The sequence below is a fragment of the Glycine max genome, chromosome 10 (assembly GCF_000004515.6).
Source record: "Glycine max cultivar Williams 82 chromosome 10, Glycine_max_v4.0, whole genome shotgun sequence".
In the NCBI taxonomy this organism is placed as follows: Eukaryota; Viridiplantae; Streptophyta; class Magnoliopsida; order Fabales; family Fabaceae; genus Glycine; species Glycine max.
Genome location: NC_038246.2, coordinates 3,766,272 through 3,791,353, shown reverse-complemented (window position 1 = coordinate 3,791,353; position 25,082 = coordinate 3,766,272). Strand labels below are relative to the sequence as shown.

The 25,082-nt window shown below is 36.7% G+C and overlaps 1 protein-coding gene across 4 annotated transcripts; it reads right to left on the bottom strand.

Moving 5' to 3' along the window:
* Window positions 1-984: 984 nt before the first annotated feature.
* LOC100775793 (CLIP-associated protein) lies at window positions 985-23,066 on the bottom strand. Of its 4 annotated transcripts, none has more exons than XM_003537105.5 (21): window positions 22,449-23,064; window positions 20,859-21,014; window positions 20,658-20,720; window positions 19,928-19,996; window positions 19,581-19,746; window positions 18,737-18,898; window positions 17,656-17,753; window positions 17,091-17,165; window positions 16,937-17,005; window positions 16,156-16,241; window positions 15,966-16,083; window positions 14,990-15,088; window positions 14,552-14,906; window positions 12,627-14,404; window positions 11,676-11,777; window positions 11,243-11,347; window positions 9,758-9,832; window positions 9,604-9,672; window positions 9,405-9,473; window positions 8,657-8,758; window positions 985-1,381 (listed from the first exon to the last, which is right to left on the bottom strand). In XM_003537105.5, exons 1-21 carry the CDS (start codon window positions 22,779-22,781, stop codon window positions 1,220-1,222), a joined length of 4,311 nt encoding a protein of 1,436 aa, XP_003537153.1. In that variant the 5' UTR covers window positions 22,782-23,064; the 3' UTR covers window positions 985-1,219. The 4 variants fall into 4 exon arrangements, 2 of the variants coding, with proteins under 2 accessions (XP_003537153.1, XP_014618443.1); XM_014762957.3 differs by lacking the exon at window positions 22,449-23,064 and adding an exon at window positions 22,061-22,134; XR_005886907.1 differs by lacking the exons at window positions 985-1,381; window positions 8,657-8,758; window positions 9,405-9,473; window positions 9,604-9,672; window positions 9,758-9,832 and adding exons at window positions 10,215-10,233; window positions 10,345-10,449; window positions 10,704-11,151 and having other exon boundaries at window positions 22,449-23,066.
* Between the last annotated feature and the right edge of the window lie 2,016 nt (window positions 23,067-25,082).

Sequence of the window (25,082 nt, the reverse complement as noted above, 5' to 3'; positions counted from 1 at the left end):
TTAAAACAGTTTCATTATTCTTGTGCACCTTTCTTGTCTGAGTTTGTAGTCAATTCTTAAGTTGTCATTTTCAATCAGCATTATAAATTCGTTAATCCCTTCATCACTAGACTTATTCGAAAATAAAATTTGATCGGTATAGTTTCAAACCTGCAAATCTGACATGCCGACCTATGTATATATTTATCAACTAAACTATCACGCTACAAAGTACCATATGTTGAAAAAGGATATCTAGACTCATTCTCATGTGGTTTTATAACATGATTTCCATTAATATAATTTGAATTTATACAAACATCAAATTTTCACATTTATTTCTGGAGAAAATTATAGCATGTTTTCATTAAATGCAAAAAGAAAGTTGTAAAATCTCAAGAAAAGAAATGCCCACAAGAACCGCAAGAGTTTACGATATGGAATCTGCACTGCTTTTAAAGCAATCAAATTGCATTATTTACGTTTATATCGCGGCACATTGATTCAACTTCTAAACTTGAACCAAATTTGACATGCCCAACAGATTGAACTTAAAACACGTTTTTGCAAATTCGAATCTGAAACCTAAAGTGCAAGCTAAATCTGAAGACCGAACCTTTTTCCTCAGTAACTTACTTTCTTTTTCCCTAGTACAACAGAATAAAATCCATAACCTTTCCCAGACCCTTAAACCCTCACAACTTGCAGATATAGTTAAAATTACATGCAATTCAACATTGGTTCTTCAATTGCTGTAATTGCACTTTTCCACCATGAAACAACCATGCCTGATGTGCTAAATTTTCTGAACTAGTAATGCACTGAATCACTGTTATTAAACAGTTTTTAAATAAAATAAATAAACTGTAGTGTGGCGACAACGTGACAAATAAATAACACGACAAATATTACAGGTTGGAAATCAGCTTCCCAAAATTTACATAAAAACTAAAACTCAAGTAACTGAACCAATGACAATATGGCCTTCTGGAAAACCATTTAATATAATCAAATAATGTTTCTTCAATAAATTACAATCGCACTGTATTCCACCACCAGCACTCACCAAATCTAACATCCATTGGCAGGGAAAAAGGAAGACAAAAAAATATAGGACAAAGGGGGAGGAAAGAAACACAAGGAAAACCCACCTAAAAAATTCCATGCACACAATATACAAAATACACAACAATGAATAAGAAAGCATTCAAAACCGACGAATTTTCATCTGAATGAACCGCTAATCGTGTGTGGTATCAATTGATTTTCTTGTCCTTGCCTGTGAGATACGATTTGCGTAAATGGTGACCAACTTCAACTGTGTGCTGTTAAGCCCTTCCAAATATGGCAAAAATGCTTTCCCAAGCATGATATAAATATCCACTAGACAGAAAACAACGGTCTGTACCATGCACCATTAACAAAATGAGAAAAATGAAAAGAGAACAGTTATGGAAATGGAGAAAAATTACAGCAAAAGCATGCCAACAATTTATAGCAATAGAAATGATACCAATCCTCCAATTCAAAGAAACTTATCTTGCACAGCCAATCATATTAATCTAATTTGGCGCCTCTAAAGTAAAAGAAGTGTACTTTAGAGAATAAAGTACAACTATAGCCATTGGTTAGAAAAATAATCATTGAGATTTAGAAACTTAATGGTTTATTATACATTTGCATATACTTTATTACATTCTCAACCGTTGATTTTCTAATCAATGTTCAATATTCAGACCGCAAAAAACAGAGAACATACTGACCAGATTTTCCACACGAAAGATATGTGCATTGGTAAGTGCAATATTTAGCTGTAATTATAGTTAATTGGAGAGTGAATTGTGTGATTTAGACTGTTGCAAGAGTAGAAGGTATAGAAATGTGGCATGGTTTTTATGTTTTGTTAATAGCTTGTGTTTCTCTAATTTTGTGTTAATTTGTGATTATTCCCCTTCTTTTAACCATCATGGCAGGGGATTTGACAGGTTGGAGTTTGAACTTTGAAGCAGATTAGGTAAGAATGGGAATGCCAGATTTGAGTGTCAACACATGAGAAGTACAATACAGAATGGCATTCTACCACCTGAAGGTGGGCAAATAGTGTGGCCATGCCCAGTGGCTGATCTTTTATGCAGTGAGGAAGGAAAGCCACCCGCCCCCCTACAAAAAAAAAAAAAGTTAACAGGAATAGGTACACCCAAACCTGATACTGAGAAGACGGTTTTCTGTTTAGAGTGCATGGGCACACCAATTTTCTGTTTAGTGTGCATGGGCACACCAAAACTCAGCATGGCCACACAAAGTAATAAGGAATCGATGTTGAGGTGTTTTAACTTGCACATTACCATGCAGGATATCAGCATGGCCATGCCAACAGCTATTGAAAACTTATAAATAGCTAGACTCAATCAAAACAAGAAATTTTTGCTGCATTCACTCAATCTGTTAGGATATGAGAAGGGAAAGTTAGTCTGTTAATGAGTTGGTTAGTTAGAGGGGTTTATTAGATATAAATAGGAGAAGAAGGCTAGGAGAGATGAGATTTGTTGTCATTGTAAATTGAACATTAGCTCTTTGTGAAAGGAGAAATCCTTGGAGAAGAGTCTTCTCTCCTATTTCTGTTCTTTTCTTGCAGTCAATAAAATCACTTCTTTTCTTTCTCATTTCAATTCTTGGTTCCTAACAGAATCCCTCTTGTGATGATGGCAACTAGGGGAATCAAGCCTTGATTCTCAATCTAATGAAGTTCATTCTACTATCTTCATTTCAATTTCACCTCTTTCTTCAAGTGTAATAAGTTCTCTAGGTTAGGGGCTGATGAATCCCAACCTGTGTTCCTTGTAATTTGGGTTTTCTTGCATGTTGCATCTCAGTTCAAGTTTGTTTTTCTTTCAATTATAGTGTGATTGCTTCCTCTCCTAATGCTTCTATGGTTTTTTATCACCTATGGACAGATTGTATATTCACGCTCAAAATAGGAAAATTTGTTAGTGATCTAGGAGTAAATCACCATAGTCATTGATATACTACGGATAGGAATTGATGCTTGTGTGATCATATGAATTCTTGCACATAATGCAGTTCCAGTCAAAGCTCTTAGAGATTAGGGTTATTAGCATGGAATAAAGGGATAACTATCAAGGAGCCAAATTAGGGGGAAAGATGGCACGTGACAGCCAGCTGGGAAAAGAAGGGGGGGATAGTGGGCTGGGCTTTTCTATCCACACCCCCCCTGTAATAAAAATTTCTTGTGGAGCCAGCCCACATGGAATAAACTCTGTCCCCAGTAATAATCTGAAATTTTATTCCAGGAGGAGGAGGTACCAACGGCAAAAAATCATTGGAAGCCCAATTGAACAAAACGACACATCACAACAGCAGCACATGGCAGAGCATGATGAAGGAAGGTGTCCAAGCTACGGTGGACTTCAAAAATCAGAAGGATGTTAATTCTCAGATATTGGAAGCACAAGTTATTTGGAACATGGCGAGGGAGCTGGGGATGACATGGGAGTTAGATCAGGAGAAAATAATTGGCAGAATAGAGGAAATGGAGGAAAGGGACTTGAAGGAGGCAAACAAATTGGGTGCAAGATCCAAGAACCCATGAATATTATCTCCTACAATGTAAGAGGCTTAGGGAGGGGAGTAAAGTGGGCTGCAAATCAGGAGAATGGTCCACAAAGAACAAATTGATTTGCTGTGCATTCAGGAAACTAAGAAGGAAAGCATTGACATGAGGTCGTGCCAAGCTCTATGGGGGGACAAGGAGATAGGGTGGGAAATGCAGCCAGCGGCTAACACAGCTGGAGGGTTACTGTGTATATGGAGTGAAAAAGCGTTCAAATTACAAAGCTCAATCATAGGCAGTGGTTTCATTGTGTTGGTAGACCAATGGCTCAAGGAGGCTCAACAAGTCCATATTGTCAATATATATTCATCATGTGACATTCAGGGCAAGAGAAGTCTACGGGAGGCCATAAAGCAGTTAAAAACTTCACAGAATGGGGGCCTATGGTGTATTTTGGGGGATTTCAATAATATAAGAAACAATGCAGAGAGGCTTGGTAGCTGCCACAGAGGACAGGGGGGTAACAGCATCGAGGAGTTTAATGAATGGATAGATGAATTGGAGGTACAGGAAGCACCGTGGTTGGGAAGAAAATTTACTTGGTATAGACCGAATGGATCAGCCAAAAGCAAGCTTGACAGATTTCTATTGTCACCTGATTGGATGACTAAATGGCCTAACACTATTCAAAGCACCTTGGACAGGAATTTCTCAGATCATTGTCCAGTTATTCTCAAGTCGAAAGTTACTGATTGAGGACCTAAACCTTTCCGGGTTCTTGATTGTTGGCTTCTAAACAGATCTTTTAAAGAAGTTGTGACAGAATGCTGGACATCGGTTCAACAAAGTGGGTGGGGGGTTTTGTACTCAGAAAAAATAAAATGCCTCAAAAGTAGACTGAAGGTATGGAATAAGGAGCAATATGGGGATATATTCAAGAAGGTCAAGCAGATCCAAGACAAATTAAACAAACTTGAACAAGTGACAATGGATAGACAATTATCACCCCAGGAGGCAATGGTTAGACGACAGTTATAGGAAGATTTGTGGGTGGCTGCACACTCTCATGACTCCTTACTAAGGCAAAAAGCTCGTTCTAGATGGATCAAAGAAGGTGACTGCAACTCAAGGTATTTTCATCTCTTGATGAATGCGTCTCGCAGACATAATCTATTGAAAGGCATCATGATTGAAGGTTCCTGGGTGGATGAACCTCTAAAGGTGAAGGTTCCTGGGTGGAGGTGCGTGGCTGGGAATCTAGCCACGCGACTTGCAGGGCTGAGTCGCGCTCCTCGAGGCGCACTCAACACTGGATTCGCCGGAAAAAGTGGTGGTCAGAGCAGCGGCAGACGGCGACGGCCGGAGATGGCGGCGACGCCAAAGACAATCAGAACGGGATCGTACCCGCTCTGGTACCATGTTGAAAATTAGGACTACATTGCTTGAGGATTTGAGATACTCTAGAACTTGAATTTGAATGAGTGGAGAAAATTGTCACACTCTGCACACATTAGCTTTTTATTAACACATATATATAGTACAGAGAAAGAGAGAGAGGGGAAAAGCTGCCTTTGGATAAGGATTAGATACACAGCTTCTCACACACTCAACATGACAACACATAAAACTTAATACACACTCAACCTCACACACACTCAAAACAGCCTTTTACTTACACAGCTGTCTACACAATACAGTTGTCTACAATATATATTTAACACTATATTTTTTGGGGAGGCGTCAATGGAGAACACCAAAGCAATCAAAGCCATTTTGAGGGCATTTGAAATGGTATCAGGGCTCAAGATCAATTTTGCCAAAAGTAGCTTCGGAGCTATTGGCATGCCTAATTCGTGGAAGCAAAATGCAGCAAATTTCTTGAATTGTAACTTATTGACCATTCCTTTTGTCTATCTGGGGATACCTATGGGGCAAACCCAAGGAAGAGTCAGATGTGGGATTCAATTATTCAAAAGTGTGAGAGGAGACTAGCAAAATGGAAACAAAGAAATATATCCTTGGGGGGGAGAGTCACTCTTATTCAGTCAATCCTAACTTCTATTCCAATTTATTTCTTGTCTTTTTTCAGGGTCCCTAAAAGGTTTCTTTGGGGTGGCTGAGACGACCAACACAAGATTGCTTGGGTAAAATGGGAGACGGTATGCCTCCCTAAAGACAAAGGAGGCTTGGGAGTAAAGGACATCACCAAATTTAATCTTGCATTGCTTGCCAAATGGAAGTGGAATTTATTCCATCACAGTGGAGAGCTATGGGCAAGGATTCTGGATTCTAAGTATGGCGGCTGGAGGGGCCTTGATGCAGCAACAAGCGACAATAATGTTTCTTTATGGTGGGGAGATCTAAAATTAGCTCTTCATCATCCCCAACATGAGACTGCTTTACAGGGAGGGATAGCATGGAAGGTGGGGAATGGAGATAAAATCAAGTTTTGGGAGGACATATGGAATCATGATGACACAACATTTCTAGCAAAATATCCCAGACTGTATCTAAGTTCATGCCAACAGAACCAGACTATTCAGGAGATGGGAACTTAGGCGGACAATGGGTGGGAGTGGAACTTTAAATGGAGAAGACACCTGTTTGATAGTGAGCTTGGCATGGTTGATTGCTTCCTAAATGATGTTGCTGGCAGCTGTATTCAACCTCATAGAAGGGATGAGTGGTTTTGGAAACCAGAACCAAGCAGACAATATTCAATCAGAAGTGCCTATGACGTGCTGAAAGGAGAAAAAGTTGAGGGGGATGGAGTGCGGGTGTTTGAGGAACTATGGAAGATAAGGATTACATCTAAAATTGCAATCTTTGCATGGAGGCTACTAAAGGAAAGATTGCAAACAAAGTCAAACTTGAGGAGGAGACAGGTGGAAATCAATGACACATTATGCCCATTCTGTGCGAGCTCTAAGGAGAATGAAGCACATTTATTTTTTCTCTGTGACCAAATTCTCCCTCTATGGTGGGAATCCATGTCTTGGGTGAACAGTCATGGAGCTTTCCCGCAGAAACCTTGGCAGCACTTCTCCCAGCATGCGATATGTTTGCCTAACTGAATTTGTGATAACAGATGGAGGTGTTGGTAGTTGCCTCTCACATGGTCAGTGTGGCAGCACCGGAATAAAATAATATTTTCAAACGACACTTTTGATGGTAACAAGGTGATGGAGGATGCTATTTTTACACTATGGACGTGGTTGAAGAGTTTTGAGAAGGAGTTCACACTTCCCTATAGTTATTGGTCGTCTAACATCTCATCAGCTTTTGATACCTTAGGGGGGTAGAAATTATAGGAAGTGGGAGCAGTTTACCACTGTTTGTACCCAGCTATTGGTTCCTGTCGAGACTGTTATTAGTCTGATTCTGGAACCATGATGCTGGCAATTTAATTACATGTACTGTTTTGTACCTCTGGTACTGATTATATATATATATAAGTTATCTTTGCCGATCAAAAAATAAAACTATCAAGAGATTGAAGTTGGCCTAATAAAGTGAATTCGATGTTAATTGAATGTTAGAACATTGAGTTGAGGTTAAATTAGATTGCTTTAGAAGGAGGATCAGGAGGATTTTGAGTTTTAACCTTGACAACTATTGTTAATACACTAGCTTCATCATATTATTATTGATTCAATTGAGTTACTACACTTTAATGCAAAATAATCCTTTTTCACAACACTGGATCCAAGTGTGACTTGGTAACGGAGACGCAATCTTCACAGGAATTATACTCAGTCACTTACTTCAGTGCACTGTCAAATCTGTCTATCAAGCATAGCAAGTTTTGGTGGGTCAGGTATAATGATGACATACACAAGGTTTGACCCATGGAAATGATAACTTCCTAGCATAAGATTATATTGTTTTAGCTAGAGTATTTCTGTTTCAAAGTAAGGTGAATGGAATGGAATAATTATTCCCATTACCTGCCCATACATTTAGTATGCAAAATTTGACAGTGTTGACGGAATAGAATGAGAACAAAATAAAGCTAGTGGAGGAGACAGCAGTCACAGTGGTGTTGTGGCATAAATGGTAGTCATGGGTTGGGGCAAATGTGAGGTCGATGGATAGGTGGGACTACAGTGTCAGTTGCAAGGATCAGGGTTGCAGTGGAAGGAGATGGTAGGAAGTAGTCGCAATGGGCAGTGGGACTACAATTGGTGGCAGGGGAGATTGTCATTTAAAAATACAAAATAAAAAAAGATATATTTGTTAACTAAACTAACCCTTGATGAAATGGAATGGGCATTTCCAAGGAATGACCATTATTACATTAGGTTTTGTTGGAAAGCCACCTTAATTGATGTCACCCCTAACCCGCCTTAATTGCAGCTTCTTTGGGGACTGCCTTAATTGCTGTCTCAAGGGTGGTGCTTGGCCTTAAATTGACTAGAGATACAGCTTAAATAGAGCTTATAAACCTTAGGCAAACCTCACCTTACAAACTAGTTTTATAGGGTTACGTTAGGCCCCTATGACCTAATTCTATAGAGGTTTCAATAGCAGCCACCAATCCAGAGGCTAAGGCTGTGTTTGGGTGCCAGTTGCATTCAACACAACTGCATTGAAAAAAAAGTTACACTCACAAGCTTTGCCTAGGAATGTGTGTTTTTCCGTTTAGACGCATTGGAATTCGTGCAATCAAGGTTTTAAAGGGGTTCCCAAACATGCACTAAGAAATGTTAAGCTTGACCATCCAACCTAAGCCACAGACAGAGCATATTTCTAGGGGGAATAGTAAATACAAGGCTCCCTCGTACAAAAGTGGTAAATATTCATTAAAGGTTCAAGTAATGTCCTAATTATAAAAAATGTTTCAAATCATATCACAGCCTGGGACCAACAGAAGCCTTTCAAAAACAAGCTTTGTTCAATAATCCCAAGAAATTTCAAATAGGGAAACTACTAATGTTGGAACAGATTAATATTTTAATTAAGTGCAAATTACCAAATAGACCTCAAGCATCTAATTTCCAGTTGAATAAATTTGCTAGAACTAAATACACCACTTTACAGTGTTAAAAGACTGATAAGAATTACGATGACCATTAATTCATGGATGCAATCGAAAGGCCTAAGTACCTTGCGAACATCAGCACTCTGGTTTCCAAAAGCTTCAAACAAAGCAGGCAGGAAAGAAGGTAACTGAGCCATCACTTCCTCCTGAGAGAGCCTCCCCACAAGCTGAAGAAGGGTAATGTGAAGTTAAAACGTTCATGAAGCAAATTTAATTCATGCAAAAAAATGGTAACTTCCTAAGTAGTACGGGTAATATATGATATAAATTTAATTCAGTATATACAAGTAAACTTTAATTCAGTATATACTAGTGATGAGATATTTGTGTGGTTTCTACTGACTATCACTAACTGATAATATCATTTTATGCTTTTCCTGAGAATGAAAACGTCAGGCTAAGATATAGTCAATATAGAGTATGGCATAACAATTATCATTCGAGAAAGAGAGAATCAGTGAATTGCATATTCAGGACTGTGTTGACCAAAGTTCAAAATTCAATGAAGTGTAAACAACAGGTACCTAAGCTGTATCAGTGTATCTATAATTTTAAGTAAACAAATCAGCAGGATACTCACAGGACATGATTTTATAAGCAACAGAAGCATAATGATATTGGGTATGGGTATGAACTACGAAGAGGATTATTTTCCTATTTTAAGAACCATTGCTTCACAGGACACTTCCAGAACAGAACAGAACAAGGCTTTATAAGAAACATGTATTTAGAAAGTGGAGTTCATTAAAAATAAGGTTTTATCAGAAACCACCAATTCGAGCAAAACTGACAATTCATTCTTCCAGGCAATACCTTTGTCAAGCAATTTATGCAAGTAACAAGAGTTTTCTCATCCTCGGTAACCAGTAGAGGGACAATAACCTGAAACATTTTAAATTCTGAATCTGAACATCAGTTTGAACTTTTAAGTTTAATACAAATCCCTGCTCCCTTCTCCAATTAAACATTTTAAAAGGATGGCCAGAAGTTAGAGACACCAGGAAATACATACACTTAAACATCTGAATGGATCATTCTGAGATAAAACAATGGTGAGGCAGTGCTCTGCTTCATTTGAGACCTGAAAAAGGGGTGAAAATTGCAATGCCTGGGAAAAGAAAGCAACTATATAAAAAGAAAAACAAGAACAGGATAAAGTTTGTTACCTTGGGAACAATATCCTTTGTAACATTAAGCAGCTTTTCAACAACAATCTCAACTGAATTTTCCATGGCATCTTTCTGGAAACAATAAACACAATACAATAAAAAATCTCTTATTAATAAATGCTTCTTCCTCCAAATAAAAGAAACCAACAAATCCTCCGCCCCACTCAAAAGTGACATCTGTCAAACTAAAATATTAATTTTAATCTTTTAACTTAGTTCTTTTTCCAATCATATCCCCCTCCCACACAATTATGTTACTCAAACCCAAAAGGCAAACATCTGTCTACTGCGATTCTGTGAACACAATGTTGCGGTGTGGAACAGGTCGTGCTTTTCCAGCACCGCAAAGAGGCTTAAGCCAAGACATTGAGGATGTTACCGCCGTTTAGGAGGAGGTTTTGCAGCTTGAGATTGCGGAGGCAGAAGCTAAAAGTGGAGACGCATTGTTGGAAGTGGCGGTGGTGCACCGTGGACTACGACAGCCAGCAACGCAGTGAGATTATGCCAATGATACATTGCACTGTTTCTCATTGTGAAATTAGTATATTTTTCATGTTATTGAAGACAGAATGCAAGCACTCAACTGATTGGCTTTGTTTCTCTGCCTTTTCTCAAATGGAAATCGCTTCTACTTTTTCTTCAGTAAAAATGATAACTTGTGGCTACAGTATAAAAATCTTCCCTGAATCCTGATTGCAAGAATGTTGCGAAAAAGGGTGGAGTTTGCATTCAAACATGATTCTAGTAGAAACAACTTTCAATATTATAATTGTTTTGAAGATAAAAGTTTTCAGACAAAAATTTATTTTGATAAATTTTTCTAAATCTTCTTCATCCAACACACATTTAGGATGCATAACCAAAAAATTGAAGTTCAGTACTGAAACAAAGGGAACATGGCACAAATCTATTTTTCTTTTCAGTGTTTGATGATCATCTCAACCTGTGAAGCTGATCGATCCAGCATTTTCCAGGAACTTGAGAGGCTCAATTGGAACCACTCCACACAGCCTCCATCACTCTTGTCGTGTTCTTCGCCGTTAGTGGCGCATTCCTCCAGTTTTTGTCTTCTCTCAGCACTGCCTCGAATTTCTCTTCCTTTTCATCATTGCTCTTCTATTCTCCAGATCCATTTCTTCGCAAGGTGGTGCATGCCCAATTCTTTGAAATCTTTTGGCTGGTATTGAATAGGTTGTGGTCGCATGAGTCAAGGGTAAATTTGGAAAGAGATAAACTTTTAAAACATTAAATTAATTGAATATTTTAAAATTGAATCAGTTGATAAGTTTGACAGATGGCATCCTTTGAGTGGATCGGAGTCAGAAGTTTGTTTGCCTTCTTCTTTTCGGAGGATATAGCAATCCTCTCTCTTATTTTGTCCCCAAAAAAACCTACAAGAGGGGGGGCATATGTGCAGTTGCAAACACTGATATGAGCAAGGGTGTAATCCAATGAAAAATGGCACAAAAAAGAAGTAAGAACCTGATTTTTAAGCATTTCAACTATCAGAGATAGAGCATGCTCTCTGATTGAGGAATCTGAATCATCCAGCACCTCAAGCACAACTGTCAAAATCTGATTGAAGTACTGCAATTACACCATTTAACTATCAATATATAGAAGCAAATCCAAATATATTGTTCAATGTTGTTTAATTTAATATAACAAATTAGGGATTTTTTTTAAGAAGCAGAACTTCTCTATATTATCTATTGATGTCATGTCACAGCCAATACCTATCAATAAAATAAAATGGTATTTTTTTGTTACAAAATAAATAAAATGGTATGACAATAAAAAACTGCATTTGTATGTTTATGAAGTTCAGCAGACTATATCTTTCATTTCAAGTACAATAGACAATCAAACAACTTGGGGACATGAAAGAGACAGATACTTGTCAAATTAAAAATACCAGAGTCCAAATAGAATGTTCATTGGCTATAGACACTTCAACTAGCTGTTGAAGTGCAGTCTGCTTGCTTGAAATAGGGCTTCCATCACCCCCACTGCATATCTACACAAAACATATGGTATATCTTAGCCAAAGGAAATCTAAGATGTAACTCTTAAAATAAATTTAAAGAATGATTATTTACAGGCAAATTCTCCAAATAGGCTGAACCAGAAAATTTAAGAGGGTTCTAAATACATTTTCATATACACAAACCATTCAAAGAGACAGCAAATTTCATTTATTTGAGGAAGCTACATAGTAATCAAGGAAATAATTTGGTTGTGCCCCACCCATACAAGTAGTTCAACCCCCAACTGGCCATCACTTGTTCTTACATCGCAACATGGTTTAATGGCGTGGAACAAGCTCTTGCCTATTTTTGAGAGTTTTGGGTTTGCTACACCACCTTAGACAACTTTCTAACAAGTGACCAAAATGATTGTTTTCTCGCAAAAAAAAATATAGGGAATTGTGCACTCTTAGCCGGTGTATGACATCATTAGCTCAGCATAATGCTAGGTTTTGGGGTGTCTTTTGCTGTTTTGCAAAGAGATTTTGTTAACTTTTGGGCTGATGAATATTTTTTTATTTCTATACATTTCTGATGTGAGGGCGAGCCCTGGTGCAGCGGTAAAGTTGTGCCTTGGTGACTTGTTGGTCATGGGTTCGAATCCGGAAACAGCCTCTTTGCATATGCAAGGGTAAGGCTGCGTACAACATCCCTCCCCCATACCTTCGCATAGCGAAGAGCCTCTGGGCAATGGGGTACGAAGTTTTTATTTCTGATGTACTTTGCTGTTCTTAGATGTTACTATATCCTCCCCAGTAATTAACTACATTTCTCTTTCTAACAGAATTAAAAAAAAAAAATAAAGTACCAATGCATCATCTATTAGTTGTATAACTCACCATATGAAGAATCTGGGGAATACTGGGTCCAGTGTCTGTCATGTAGTTTACGTTCACATCTTCAGCTGACTGATGATTATGGTTCAATTCAGAAGGATGTTCTTTGTCGGGTCCAAAGTCTTCAGTAATATTTAAATGTTCTGATGACATCAGACCATTAACATCCAGATCAGATGATAGACCTTCAAAATTCATGCTACTGTTCACATGTCTGTGGCTAGTTTGTAAGCCAAAGTTTTGACCCATTGAATTGGCTGTGTAAGCAAGATCTTTAGTTTTGAAACCATAAACACCACTATTAGAATCAGTGTGTTCTTCAGTTTCATCAGAAACTGCTTGGCCAATACTGCCTTTAATCAGGGCAGAATCTTGGGAACTCCACTTCCTGCTACCATCAATATCTAGTGAACCAGCAGCATATCTTCCAATATAATGAGCTTTCCTTGACAAACCAACATATCCCTCTTCAGAGGATGCTCCCACAACATCAGATGGATCATAGGAAGACTTAGAATGTCGCTCTTTCTTGTTTTGCAGATAATTCATCAAGTCTACTTCAATGCGAGGGGTGCGCTGCTTAAGGGCTCGTCTCAAAGAATTTTGTTCATCAACTGACAAACTAAGAATAAAATTCAAAACTGCAGATGAATCAAAGTGAGAGTATACTGATATAATGCATGTAATAGCTGCTTCTTTAAGTTTTGTATTTTTATCATGAACCAATGGGACTAACTTGGCAAGCCATAATTTTAGGATGCCAATATTAGCAGCACCTTCTGGATTCATTGCATGCTTATTAAACGAACTTATTGCAAACTCAATAACAGCCAATTTTGCCTTTGGTGACCTTTGTTCATCTAGTGATCGTAGCAATGCAGGTAGGAGAGAATCTATGCTGTATGTTTTGCTAACAACTTCCAAATTCATTGAGCATGCTTGCCTAACTAGCTCTTTGGGGTCAATTAACCGAGAAAACACATGGGGTAACATTCGTTCCATGTAACCTTCAAAGGGCTTTCGGAATGCCAGAATAATATCTGCAAGTGTGGAGAGAGCAGCCTGTGCAACTTTATGATGGGGATCATCCAAGTGCTGAAAAAACAACTTCATTACCTTCTCAAAATTCTGGACTACTTCTTGAATTCCCTTTTGGCCTTGCTGCAATAAAGAGTGAAGATAATTAAAGGCAGCAACCCTAGCAGACCAGTCAGAACCTGAGCTAAGTCCTTCACTCAGAGCTTCATGAAGAGATGCTGGGCCATCTACATAGTTTGACTTCTCTCCAAGAGATAATTGGCTATCATCAAAACTCCTCCTGCTGCCAGTAGTCACACGTCCAGCTACATTCTTTCTCAATAGTGGCCTCTGGAAATTAGGCACATAACTATGCTGCGAATCCCTATAGTTGCCATCTCTATAATGGGTATCCATACACTGCCTATCTATGTTGGGATTCATATAGCATCTAGTCTCCCTCATGTCACTGTTTTCATCAATAGAACCTCTCTCTTGCAACTTTTCAGTAACCCTTTTACTTGAGTATGATGAGAACGTTGATAAAGGCTCAATACCAACATTAGTATTATGCGATAACCTGCCAGAATCTTTGGAAGCTTGAATTTGGGTGATTATGTCAGACATACCCAAACCACCATTTCGGTTACTAGCTTTATTGGCACCAGATGCAGTTGATTCTGTCGTTAAAGAGCTAGTTAGATGATTAGATGCTGTGACAGCAGCAGGGAATGGTGGATCACGAGATGAGGGAGGGTCAACTCCTGCACTAGGGGCAATAAGAGATAAATTTAGCCGCTCACAAAGTTTAAAAACCATATCACTAGCATCATCAATTGTTGAATGGCAACAAGTCCAGAACAATGAGGTAGAAAAAATATATATATTTAACAAGTAAACTTATTTGGTACCTAGATCCAAGCTCGATGACCGGAGAGCAGATGAACCATGCTTATCAAACAAATCCAAACCCCTAAGCATGCTTTCAATAGCAGTGACCTTCTGTTTGCTTGCATGCAACACACTTTCCAAACTACGTTCAGTACCTTTACCAAGTGACTTGGCTTGTGAAAGAACACCAGAGGCGATAGAAGTCCCCGATGATAAACTTGAACTTCGGTCCATTGCAACAATAGCAGAAGTTCCATAACCAGTTAGATTAGAGGGTGCTGAAGCTTGAGTAGTTATTGACATCAGTGCACCTCTATCACGAACAGAAGGTGATGCATGTCGCCTATGCATTCCTCCATCCTCTTCGTTGATTAACTGCGAGTTATGTTCACTTTAAAACAAATTAAGCAAAAAAAAAATTAATAAAGGACAAATAACACCTTCAAATAAACATATACCCTTTGAATAGCAGGGTCAAATGATGAAAACAGGCGACGGGAACGTTCTGGCCAAGTCTTTGCAAACATTCTGTAACACATCCTTGCAGTCGACCGCACCTATCAAGTTAGTATTGTAATTATTTTTATGCACTATTGCACTTATTACTTGGCACCAACAATACGGCCACATGAAAAATGTCAAGTCAACAAATATGCTGACAAGCTTCTGTTTTAAAGTTTAAACCAATATAAATTTTGACAAATGAAAAGAATAAGGTTTGCAGAAAAAAAGTGAAAGATCCTAGTTTATAATATAACCTAATCTGTATACTGCATGAGAATTTTTAGAACATCTTACCAAACATGATTACACACTTAAACAGAGCAATGAAATAATCATGTCATTTTGTACCCCTTTCCTTCAAAGGTTAGAGATTAATAGAATTTTCAAATCAAATGATAAAAAAATATATGCAAGCCAGATGACATAAGTCACTGATTCTGGTTTCTGAGTCCATAAGGAACATGATGACAGAAGAGCAATGGGTTTTTTACAACACAACTCCCTCTTGTGGATACGTCTTTGTACAGCTATGTTGGTCAATTGATCATTAGACATTGCATTTGCATGAAATAAAGAACTTTTAGTAAGAATTAGACAGATACCTAATCATAACAGAAGGTTTGCTTCTGCATGAGCTTTATCGTGCAAAGTTTCAGAATTTTAATTACTCTCCTCAATTGCTTATTCGATTTTACTATTCAGCTAAAATATTGCATTTCATCACATTATACATTTTATGAGAACTTAGCTTTTGCCAAAATAAAAGCAAACACAGAGAACCACTTTCGCTTTGCACTACTGCAATTGCAATGCAAATTCTTAATAGCCCAGGAAAAAGAGCAAAACAATGAAAAGCTAGTCCAAGTAGAAATATGATGTACAGTCTATATTGATCAAAATCATCATATAACCTAAAACTATAAAAGTTACCTCACTCATTGCATCTGAAACACAGCACCTTATCATATCCTCATATAGATCAGCCGATCGTTGTACTTCTGCTGCATCAGGCCAATGTTCTAATATCAAAAGAGCATAATCACAACACCTACAATACAAATGGTATTAATTAAAAACCAAAACCCTCACACATCGATCCCCAAGAGTAGATAATTCATACCTTGCACGTAGAACAGCATTACGATCATTTTTGGCACAATCAGCTATCCGAGGAAGCACACGAGCTACTTTGCAGTTGTGCAACATCTGGAAAGTAGAGGACAAGGGTCACAACAGGATACAAAAAGTTATAATACGATGCAGAAAATTAATAAGTATTAAGTATTAAGTATATCAAAACTTGAGGAGGCGTCACATTCAGCTTGGAGATTCAAGATGTCCATTCTGCGGAATTGAGGAGGAAAGTGCAGGTCATTTATTCTTCCTTTGCAGCAAGATCCTTCCAATATGGTGGGAATCTTTATCATGGGTGAACTTATCGGGAGTTTTCCCAAACCAACCAAGGCAGCACTTTCTTCAACACATTTATGGAGTGACAGAAGGGATGAGATCTAGTAGATGGAAATGGTGGTGGATGGCACTGACATGGACCATTTGGAAGCACAGGAATACTATTATCTTCTCAAATGGCTCACTCAATGCCAACAGAATTTTAGATGACGCAATTTTCCTACTATGGACGTGGCTTACAAATTTGGAGAAGGGGTTTAATATGCACTACAACTACTGGTCTACTAACATCAGAGCAGGGTTCCTAAATAGAATAGGATAGAATAGCAGTGCAGAATTCTGTATTATTTAAATGTTTTTCCAGATTGGCCAAACTATGTTAAGATCAATTCTGGATTGATACTTGTACTGTTAGTACCTCTGGTACTCAATTAATATATATTATTAAGTTTGCTGATCAAAAAAAAAAAAAAAAAAGTATATCAAATTACCATTTTTATGCAGTTGTCCGCAGATTCTGCAATTACAAGCACAGTAATCACAACCAGCTTCAAAAGGACCTGATTATCAGATCAAGTATCAAGAGTTCAGATACATCCAAAAACCAAAACATGATTATCATAGACAAAAAGTAGTAGAACTTACTGGTATGAACAATTCAGCACATGCTTCAAAATCACCCAAGAAGTCCTTCGACAAAAAGCATAATAGATGGCAAGCCTAGAACAAAACAAATACCCAACAGAAAGCAACCATGTATTGGTAGTAAAATATAATCAGATATTGATCATCAATAATCATGCTTACTTCCAATAAAACATTCCAATCTAAACTACACTAAAACCATTCAAACATAAGGAGTGGAAAACAAAAAGAAATTTCAAACCACTATTTTGGGCTTTAAGTGTGGATAATGCACAAGCCCAACTACCTTGTGCTTAATTTCAATTTCCTTTTATCCGTGCAAGCCGCAAGGATCATGGTTTTTACCACTTGGTCATAAAAGCTGACACCATATGAGAATTGCAAACATACTATGCCTAACCCAACCCAAACTCAGAGAAGGGGGGCATGGGGAGTTAGCCCAAGCCATCATAAGGGATACTTCGCCCATGTACCTAGTCAATACGGGATCTTAACATCATAAAAATAAAAGTGCCATTTCACTTTAAGATAGATAGATAGATAACCAAAGAAAATGTCAGTGCACCTGCTTCACAATGCTTGACCTTCGATCTGACAATTGTGTGCTTAAAGGTCCAACAAGCTGCTTCAGGAGTCCAAAGAAACATGGATAATCAGCAGCACCTGATCAGGAGAATATTCAATAAATATTAATCATTCACGCCACAGACAAAAACAGATAAAGGTGCATTGCATTTTAATATCTCAGTGAAAATTACAATACAACAATAGCTTAATCCCATGGATCACACAGCATCATCGAGCTATCCCAAAAGACTAGTCCATTAGCTGGGAGAGAAATGTGGGACTCATAACAGAAAATTACAACAAAGAATAAAAAAGGTAAAGCCACTTTTCCTCAAGTAATAGTAAATAATTTTTTGACAAGTAAAGAAATGCAGAGACTTCTAATAAATAATTGAACTTTAACCATGCTAGTTCTAACCTCTTACTAATTTAAAGTGACTTTTGAACCCCCCCCCCCCCCCCCCCACCACCTCTATGATAATGATAGAGCTATACATTATGGCCCCAACCGCAATATTTCCTCTATTGTTTATCTTAGAATTTTGGCTTATGGCTGAACTCAATCCCACAAAACCGGGTCGTAAGGTAAGGATTACCCAAGCTTTATAAGCTCTATTTATATCACATTACTAGTCGTTGTGAGATCTCAATCTGCTGAGAGCCAACATCCCGGTGCCTGCACACGAAGATCCTTCACTCAATTTCTGGACAGCCCATCCATAGGTAGCCATTTTCAAGACTGACAACTAACTCTGATAGGCCACAATTAAGGTGGGCCAGGGGTGACCACAATTAAGACAGCTTTTCAACAGTTTGCAAAGACATTATTATTTGATGCAATAGTTCTGTTAACACAGACTCATATTGAATCCATAGCTACAAGTAAAATCTAATACCAAATTCATGTAAGATCACCATAAACACCCTTCACAATAATCTTGTGTTAAAGATATACCTACAATAACAAATGTTCTTGCCCTTCTAACACAAAATAGGAGAAAGTTTTTATGATTGGATTCTGGCTATATAAAATTCTATGCATACTACATACTCCTGAAATGAAGATGGAAAACACCAACCTCCCAAAACAAGACCTTCAATTCTTTGCATGGCAGCAATACGAATTGACCAGTCCTTTTCTGGTACAAGGGTAGAAGCAATCTTATCAATTTCTCTGATTAACTCCTTCTCTGAATACACCTTGATGGGGTCTATGAGTTTCTCTGTGGCATCACCTTCTCCTGCTCATATTTAATAGTTAATAAGAAACAAATGTGCATTAAGTTAGAATATATGAAAAACATCCAACAGCATGTCAATTATATCTCAGAATAATTTAGTGTATACAGACTATGGATTAGTTTTCATATTTCCTTATTATCTCATGATTTGTTTCCTTATTAAGATTGTAATCTAGTATTAGTATAAATAAGGATTAGTGCTTTATGTTTTGATCATATTCAAGAGAATATTATTCAAAGTCTTTATTCTCGCAATTTCCTCCGACCTAAAACACTATAATTTCAACACATTTAATAAAGCACAGCAGAATATAAAAAATATGGCTAACAAACAAATCATAAGTGTAACGCATACTAGAACTAGCAGTATGATACAAAAGCTCTGTTTGATAATATCATAAAAAGTCTATCAAATGAAAGCACAATTTCCTATGCAAAATATCAATATGTCCATCATAAATCCAAATCACAAAATTTAAAATTTAAACATATGATCAAGTACAGTGATGCTCATGATAAATGGAAAACAAAGAACAATTAAAGAGCAGGTTATAAGGTTGGTAGGCAATAACGGTGCAAGAGAGAGATAAGGTATGAGCCATGATACAAAAATTACATTGGTAATTTGGTACTGAATTAGAATAGAAATATTTTGCAATCCAAAAATAGCAAATATTCTAACCTCCAAAAAGAGAGGTCTCCCTTGATGAACTTTTATGCTTTGGACTACTTTTCTTGGGATTAACACCCACAGGCTTAATTTCCCCAGCATTATAACCGCTAGAAATACCATCTGAAGAGCAAACATTTGGTTGAATTCCCTCTAGCCTAGCATTAATAGCTTTCACCTGAAATCATTGTAAATTTGTAATGCAATGAAAAAAGAATAATAAACTCTCATTGTAGTTGTTACGAAAATGTTAAAGGACCTTCAATATCTCAATTACAGATGTAAAACGTATATTTGCATGTGTAAAATATTAAACAATAATAAAATCAGGAAATTGATTCTTTTTATTTCATGCTTACCAAAGATGAAGGGAGATTGTGGCGCTGAAGTTCATCACGAAATTGGGACCCAGCTTGTGTATACATTTCCTGTTAAAAAAAAGAGAGAATAATAAAGGAATGTACTGAGATCCATCTTAATTTTAAATCTCAAAACCACTATTCACAAGTATGCATATATTACTATTCAATCAGCCTATGTCTAATGTATGACAATATCAATATCAATTACTAAAGTATTCAATTAAACATTGGAAAAAAATCCGGTTATACATAATTTGCATAATTGAATTAAAACAGAACACCAAACTTCCAAGAAAAAGATCATCAATTCTTGAATTTAGAGCCGTATCAACTTGGCAAGATTGAAAAAATAAGTATTATGACAAAGTTTGACAACATCAACTTTGACTATACAATATAGTCAATAATCTACTCCTAGAATGGCTCTAACACCAAATTACACCCACTAGAGCCACATCTTTTTTTTCCATTCCTTAATGTTCATACAATAAGGTGTTAATGATATTATAAATCACATCAGCATAGATGCACTCATAAACACAACCGTAAGTTGAAAACAAACACACAATTTTAGCAATCCTGACATTTGTTTTGGCTAATATATTTACTAATTTAAATAACTACTGAAATGGCATAAATCCCCAATATTTGGATAACTGTATGAACTTAACGATGTAAACAAGTTCAAACAATATAAAATGACAAGAAGTCAAGAAGACATTTTTACCTCAATACACAAAATAGCTGCTTCCCTAACAGCAGGATTCAGATCATTCAGCAACTGCAAAATCTGCAATTGATCAATTTTTAAAAGGAGTTAGTATCACATTCAAGAAATGTTGAACAATAAAAAAACATGTACTTTTTTTGGGAAAAGAAAGAAAGAAAAAAACATGTACTGCTTGTTTGTAAAATTCAATGAACATACAGGAGGAAGAATAGCACGTTGAAGGGGAAGCTCAGTAGATGAAAATAGACCAATTGCAGATGTGACTGTTCGTGCAAATTCCTCTCTGACTCTCCAGCTTCTGCTTGTCCAAGCAAAGGACCCTGCTCTTTCAACAATTATTGTAGGAGATGAAACCTGTAAATAATAAAAAAAAAAAATCTCCAAATGAAAGGAAATTCAACAATAGCCAGAATTTAAATTTAAATCTGCAGCAAAACCAGCCCCAAGAAAACAGTGAATTTTCTTCACATTCAGATGGATATAAATAAAAATAAATACCAAAAGTTAACATAGAGTGTACGGAAGCATTTTACTGCTAGGATAAACACACAGAATTGTATTACAATTTCCAAAATAAACATTCAACGTACTATAAGGTCATGTAGATAAATATATCCAAACTTGGAATTTACATGGACTAGCCAAGCAAAACTCCATTTATGTGGCAATATATCATAAGCAAATGCCAACATCATCATTTTGAAATGAGCGAAGCACAATGTACAAAGAAAGCAATCACTTATTCTAATAGCTTCCAGCTTAACTTGTTAATTGTTAAAGACCTATCCTCATTCAAACGTTATTTTAAAAAGTATGCTTTATCTATAGCAGTTTATGAGTTGGTGCACAATTATTGTTAAGTGTTAAATTAATATTGTAACCACAAATTTCATCATATATGAATAAGGTGATGTTTGGAAGAGCTTACTATGACTTATGTTTAACTTTCATACAAGCTCTTTTTAGCCCATCTCAGTAAGGTCCATGTTATAGCTGATCAAAATATTAGTTTATTTTAGTAAACTTTACAAACTTATGATATAAACACTCATGTGATAAGCTTATCGAATAAACACTTACTTAACCTATTTATGCATGCATAGCCTATATCCCTTATCACAAAGACTACCTAGCAGCAAATCATTGAAATTCACTCCCAGCACCACAGGCTTGCATGTCATTAAAAAAATAACCAAATATTATAAATCTTATGTTCAGGATCTTTCATTCATCCAACCTACTAGGATAACATAAGGAAGCTGTGACATTATGGCATTGACTGCAATGACACTACATCAGAACGCTATAACCACGTGCAAACACTAGAGAGATCCTACAGTTAAGTGCAATTTCTGATTAAAGATCTAATAAGAGTCAATACTCAATAAACCACTACTAACCTTACATCCAAGCAATCATGAATCACCACTCGTAAGAGTTTTCATTTGCCAGAAACCAAGAAGAGTGAAGCGTTCATGCACAATTGCTAAGATTTAAATAACAACGAGTTTCCCCTTCCTACACTCAAAGTCTTATTCCCGATCTCACTTTTCCAACCGACAACTACCTTTATCAATTATTATTATTATTGTTCACTCTCATCTATCTTCACTCATAGCACTCACTTTTCACTTTCCATATACCAGATTCCGAGATTCTCTCTACTTTGCAAAAAAAACTACCTCACCTGCCTCTCTTTCTTTCCAAGTTTCACACTCACAAATAACAATTCACTAAACTGCAACAGATACAGATACGATAAATAAAACAATAATTCGAGGAATGTACCTCCATGAGAGTGAGAAGGAGCCGCCTGGCGGCGTCGCGGACGGGCTGCTTGGCGTCGCCGAGGCGGTCGACGACGGCAGGGACCAGCGCGTTGAAGTGGAGCTTGAAGTGGTCACCGGCGCGCACGGCGGCGGAGTCGAGAGCCTGGAGCGCGCCCTGCGAGACCTTGAAGCTGCTGTCCTTCAAGAGATCCAAGCAGCAATCGACGAGAGAAGTGACCCCACCGGAGCTGAGGCTCCTTCTGGAAGCTTCCAGCACCTCGTGGAGGCGCTCCACGCCCGCCATGCGCTCCTTCGCGTCCTTCGCGCGTGCGAGCTCGAGCGCTTCCTCCATCGGATCTGGCACGGCCGGGTGCAGATCTGGTTTGAAATGTCAGCGGATTCACCACCACATAACGGCGCCGGGAAGTTGGGAAATGCGAATGCAAATGCAAATGCAAATGCGGGATTTAAAAGGAGTGAGAGGGGGCGTCAGTGGTGTGGGGTGAGAGAGATGGTGAATTTAGCGGAGGCCTCAAAATGAGGGGAGAAGTTGCCGTAGGAGAGAGAAACAGAAGGGAGGATGACGCGGAAATGAAATGAGAATGAAAATGATTTGAAAACTATGGGGTTGCGGTACTGGCAAAATTAACCATTTGCCTTATTCTAATTTACGTTTCATACCACTGTTAAATGTTTTGATGCACTAGACTTAATCTTCTTTGATTGGATGGGATCCTTATAAGTGATAACTAATGAAGGTACGATAGTATTAGGTATTTAGGTTGCTTTTAAAGTTTTTTTATTTTGACTATTTTTATATAAATTTAAACTTATTCTATCAAATTTAACATAATTATACGTCAAAAGATAATTATATGAAATCATTATTTTAGTATGATTTTAAAATAAATCATATTGGTGTTATATACTATTCAATCATATAATATTATGTGATTTATTTTATCATATTATTAAGTCTAATTTTTTTTTAATTAAAGTCTAAGGACTTTTCTATAAATTTGATATTTTTTAATTATTTTAATTTAATGTTTTTAAAAAAACACAATAATCTCTGCTTAATTCTTAATCTTTCTAATTTTCTCTCCGTTCTATTAATTTTTCTCACTTTCATCACCACCAACTTCACCTGCAACATCTCCTTTTGTCTCTTCATACCTTTCTTTATTGTCGTCTTTATCACATCCTTCCTCGTCCTAGTCTACTTCCATAGCTACGCATTCGTGTTTTTCTCTATAGCTTCAACCCCATATGACGTCATTTGTCGCCTCTTCTATCGCTTCCTTAATGTTGTTGTCTTCATTAACTACTATCTCACCCTCAAACACCCCTCTCAATACAACAACAATTACAACGTCTTAGAATTCCTTGACCAAAACAGTATCATGTTGTCACATGTTGATGTCACAAAGTGTTTTTTGGCGGGTGCGAACTTGGCCCACCATGTGGCCATTCAGGTTTGTAAAGAAAAGCTTTGAATGATGGATGTTATCTGATTGGTTTCGATTCAACTATTTTTCAAAGGAGAAAAGAGAACAAATTCAAGATAAGATTCACACAAGCCCCAGTTGTTTCAACAGATAAAATGGATTTGGCATTAGAAGACATTTTTATCAAATGGGTCGAATCGGGACCATGAAGAGTTAACATGAGTGGGTCCAATGTGATGAATATTTCAAGTTTGGATTACCCAAATACAATTGTGTTTATGGGTGGATTTGACATGTTGCGTGATTGACAAAGTAAGTATTTTGATGTGTAATTAATCAATTAATCGATTGTCTAAGACATATTTGTTTATTTTTCATATTAGGAATTTTATGATCAAGCAATCGTTCAATATGGATTGAAGATTCTTTTCTTATTGTTGGAAAAAATAAAGTAGGAAAATTTTTGTTTTATAGTTTTCATGTAAGTAAAGTTAGTGTTGCTCATGGTTAACTTATTTGAATAACCTAACCATAACTATTTAATAGCAAATATGCCAAGTGGTTATTATAACCAAAGTATATTCGGTTATAAAGAAAACAGTTATATAATTGAGTGTTTATCTATAATTAGTTATATAAAGCTAATTATGGATATACAACTGGTTAAAAATATATATATTAATTATAATTAATTTTATGCATTCTTAATTGTGTCCTGGTGGATTAAAATTAATTTTAAAGGTTAATTTTTTAAAAGCCAAAATCAATTATTAATTGAAGATATATGACAAGTTATATAACTAATTTTAATTTTTTCCCCCTAAAGTAACCGATTTTAGTTATACTCGGTTATATATATAACCAGCTTTAGATAAATAAATAAAGAATCGGTTGTTTAACCATTTTTTTGTAAAGTTATGGTTTGGTTATAATAACCACATGTCATATGTGATTAATTTTTATAATTATTCTTAATTAATAGACTATCATATAACTAGTTAATTATGGTTATGGTTATGGTTTGGAGTAATCATTTTGACTTACTTTAAAAATATATATGATCAATTAAATTAAACTTTGTAAAATACAAGAGATCAAAATTAAATATAATTGAAAAGATAAAAAATTAAAGTGTATTTTAGCCAAAATTTTAATGTAATGGAAGAACTGTATTGGAGTGTGTTATGCAAATATTCCTCTTGTAA

Excerpts from the sequence above, each read along its gene's own strand:
- LOC100775793 (XM_003537105.5), bottom strand. The coding sequence starts at position 22,781 with ATGGAGGAAGCGCTCGAGCTCGCACGCGCGAAGGACGCGAAGGAGCGC. Across the intron at positions 17,166-17,655 it reads GGTCAAGCATTGTGAAGCAG|GCTTGCCATCTATTATGCTT; the intron begins GTGCACTGACAT and ends GTTTTGTTCTAG. Across the intron at positions 14,907-14,989 it reads TTGACCCTGCTATTCAAAGG|TTAATCAACGAAGAGGATGG; the intron begins GTATATGTTTAT and ends CATAACTCGCAG.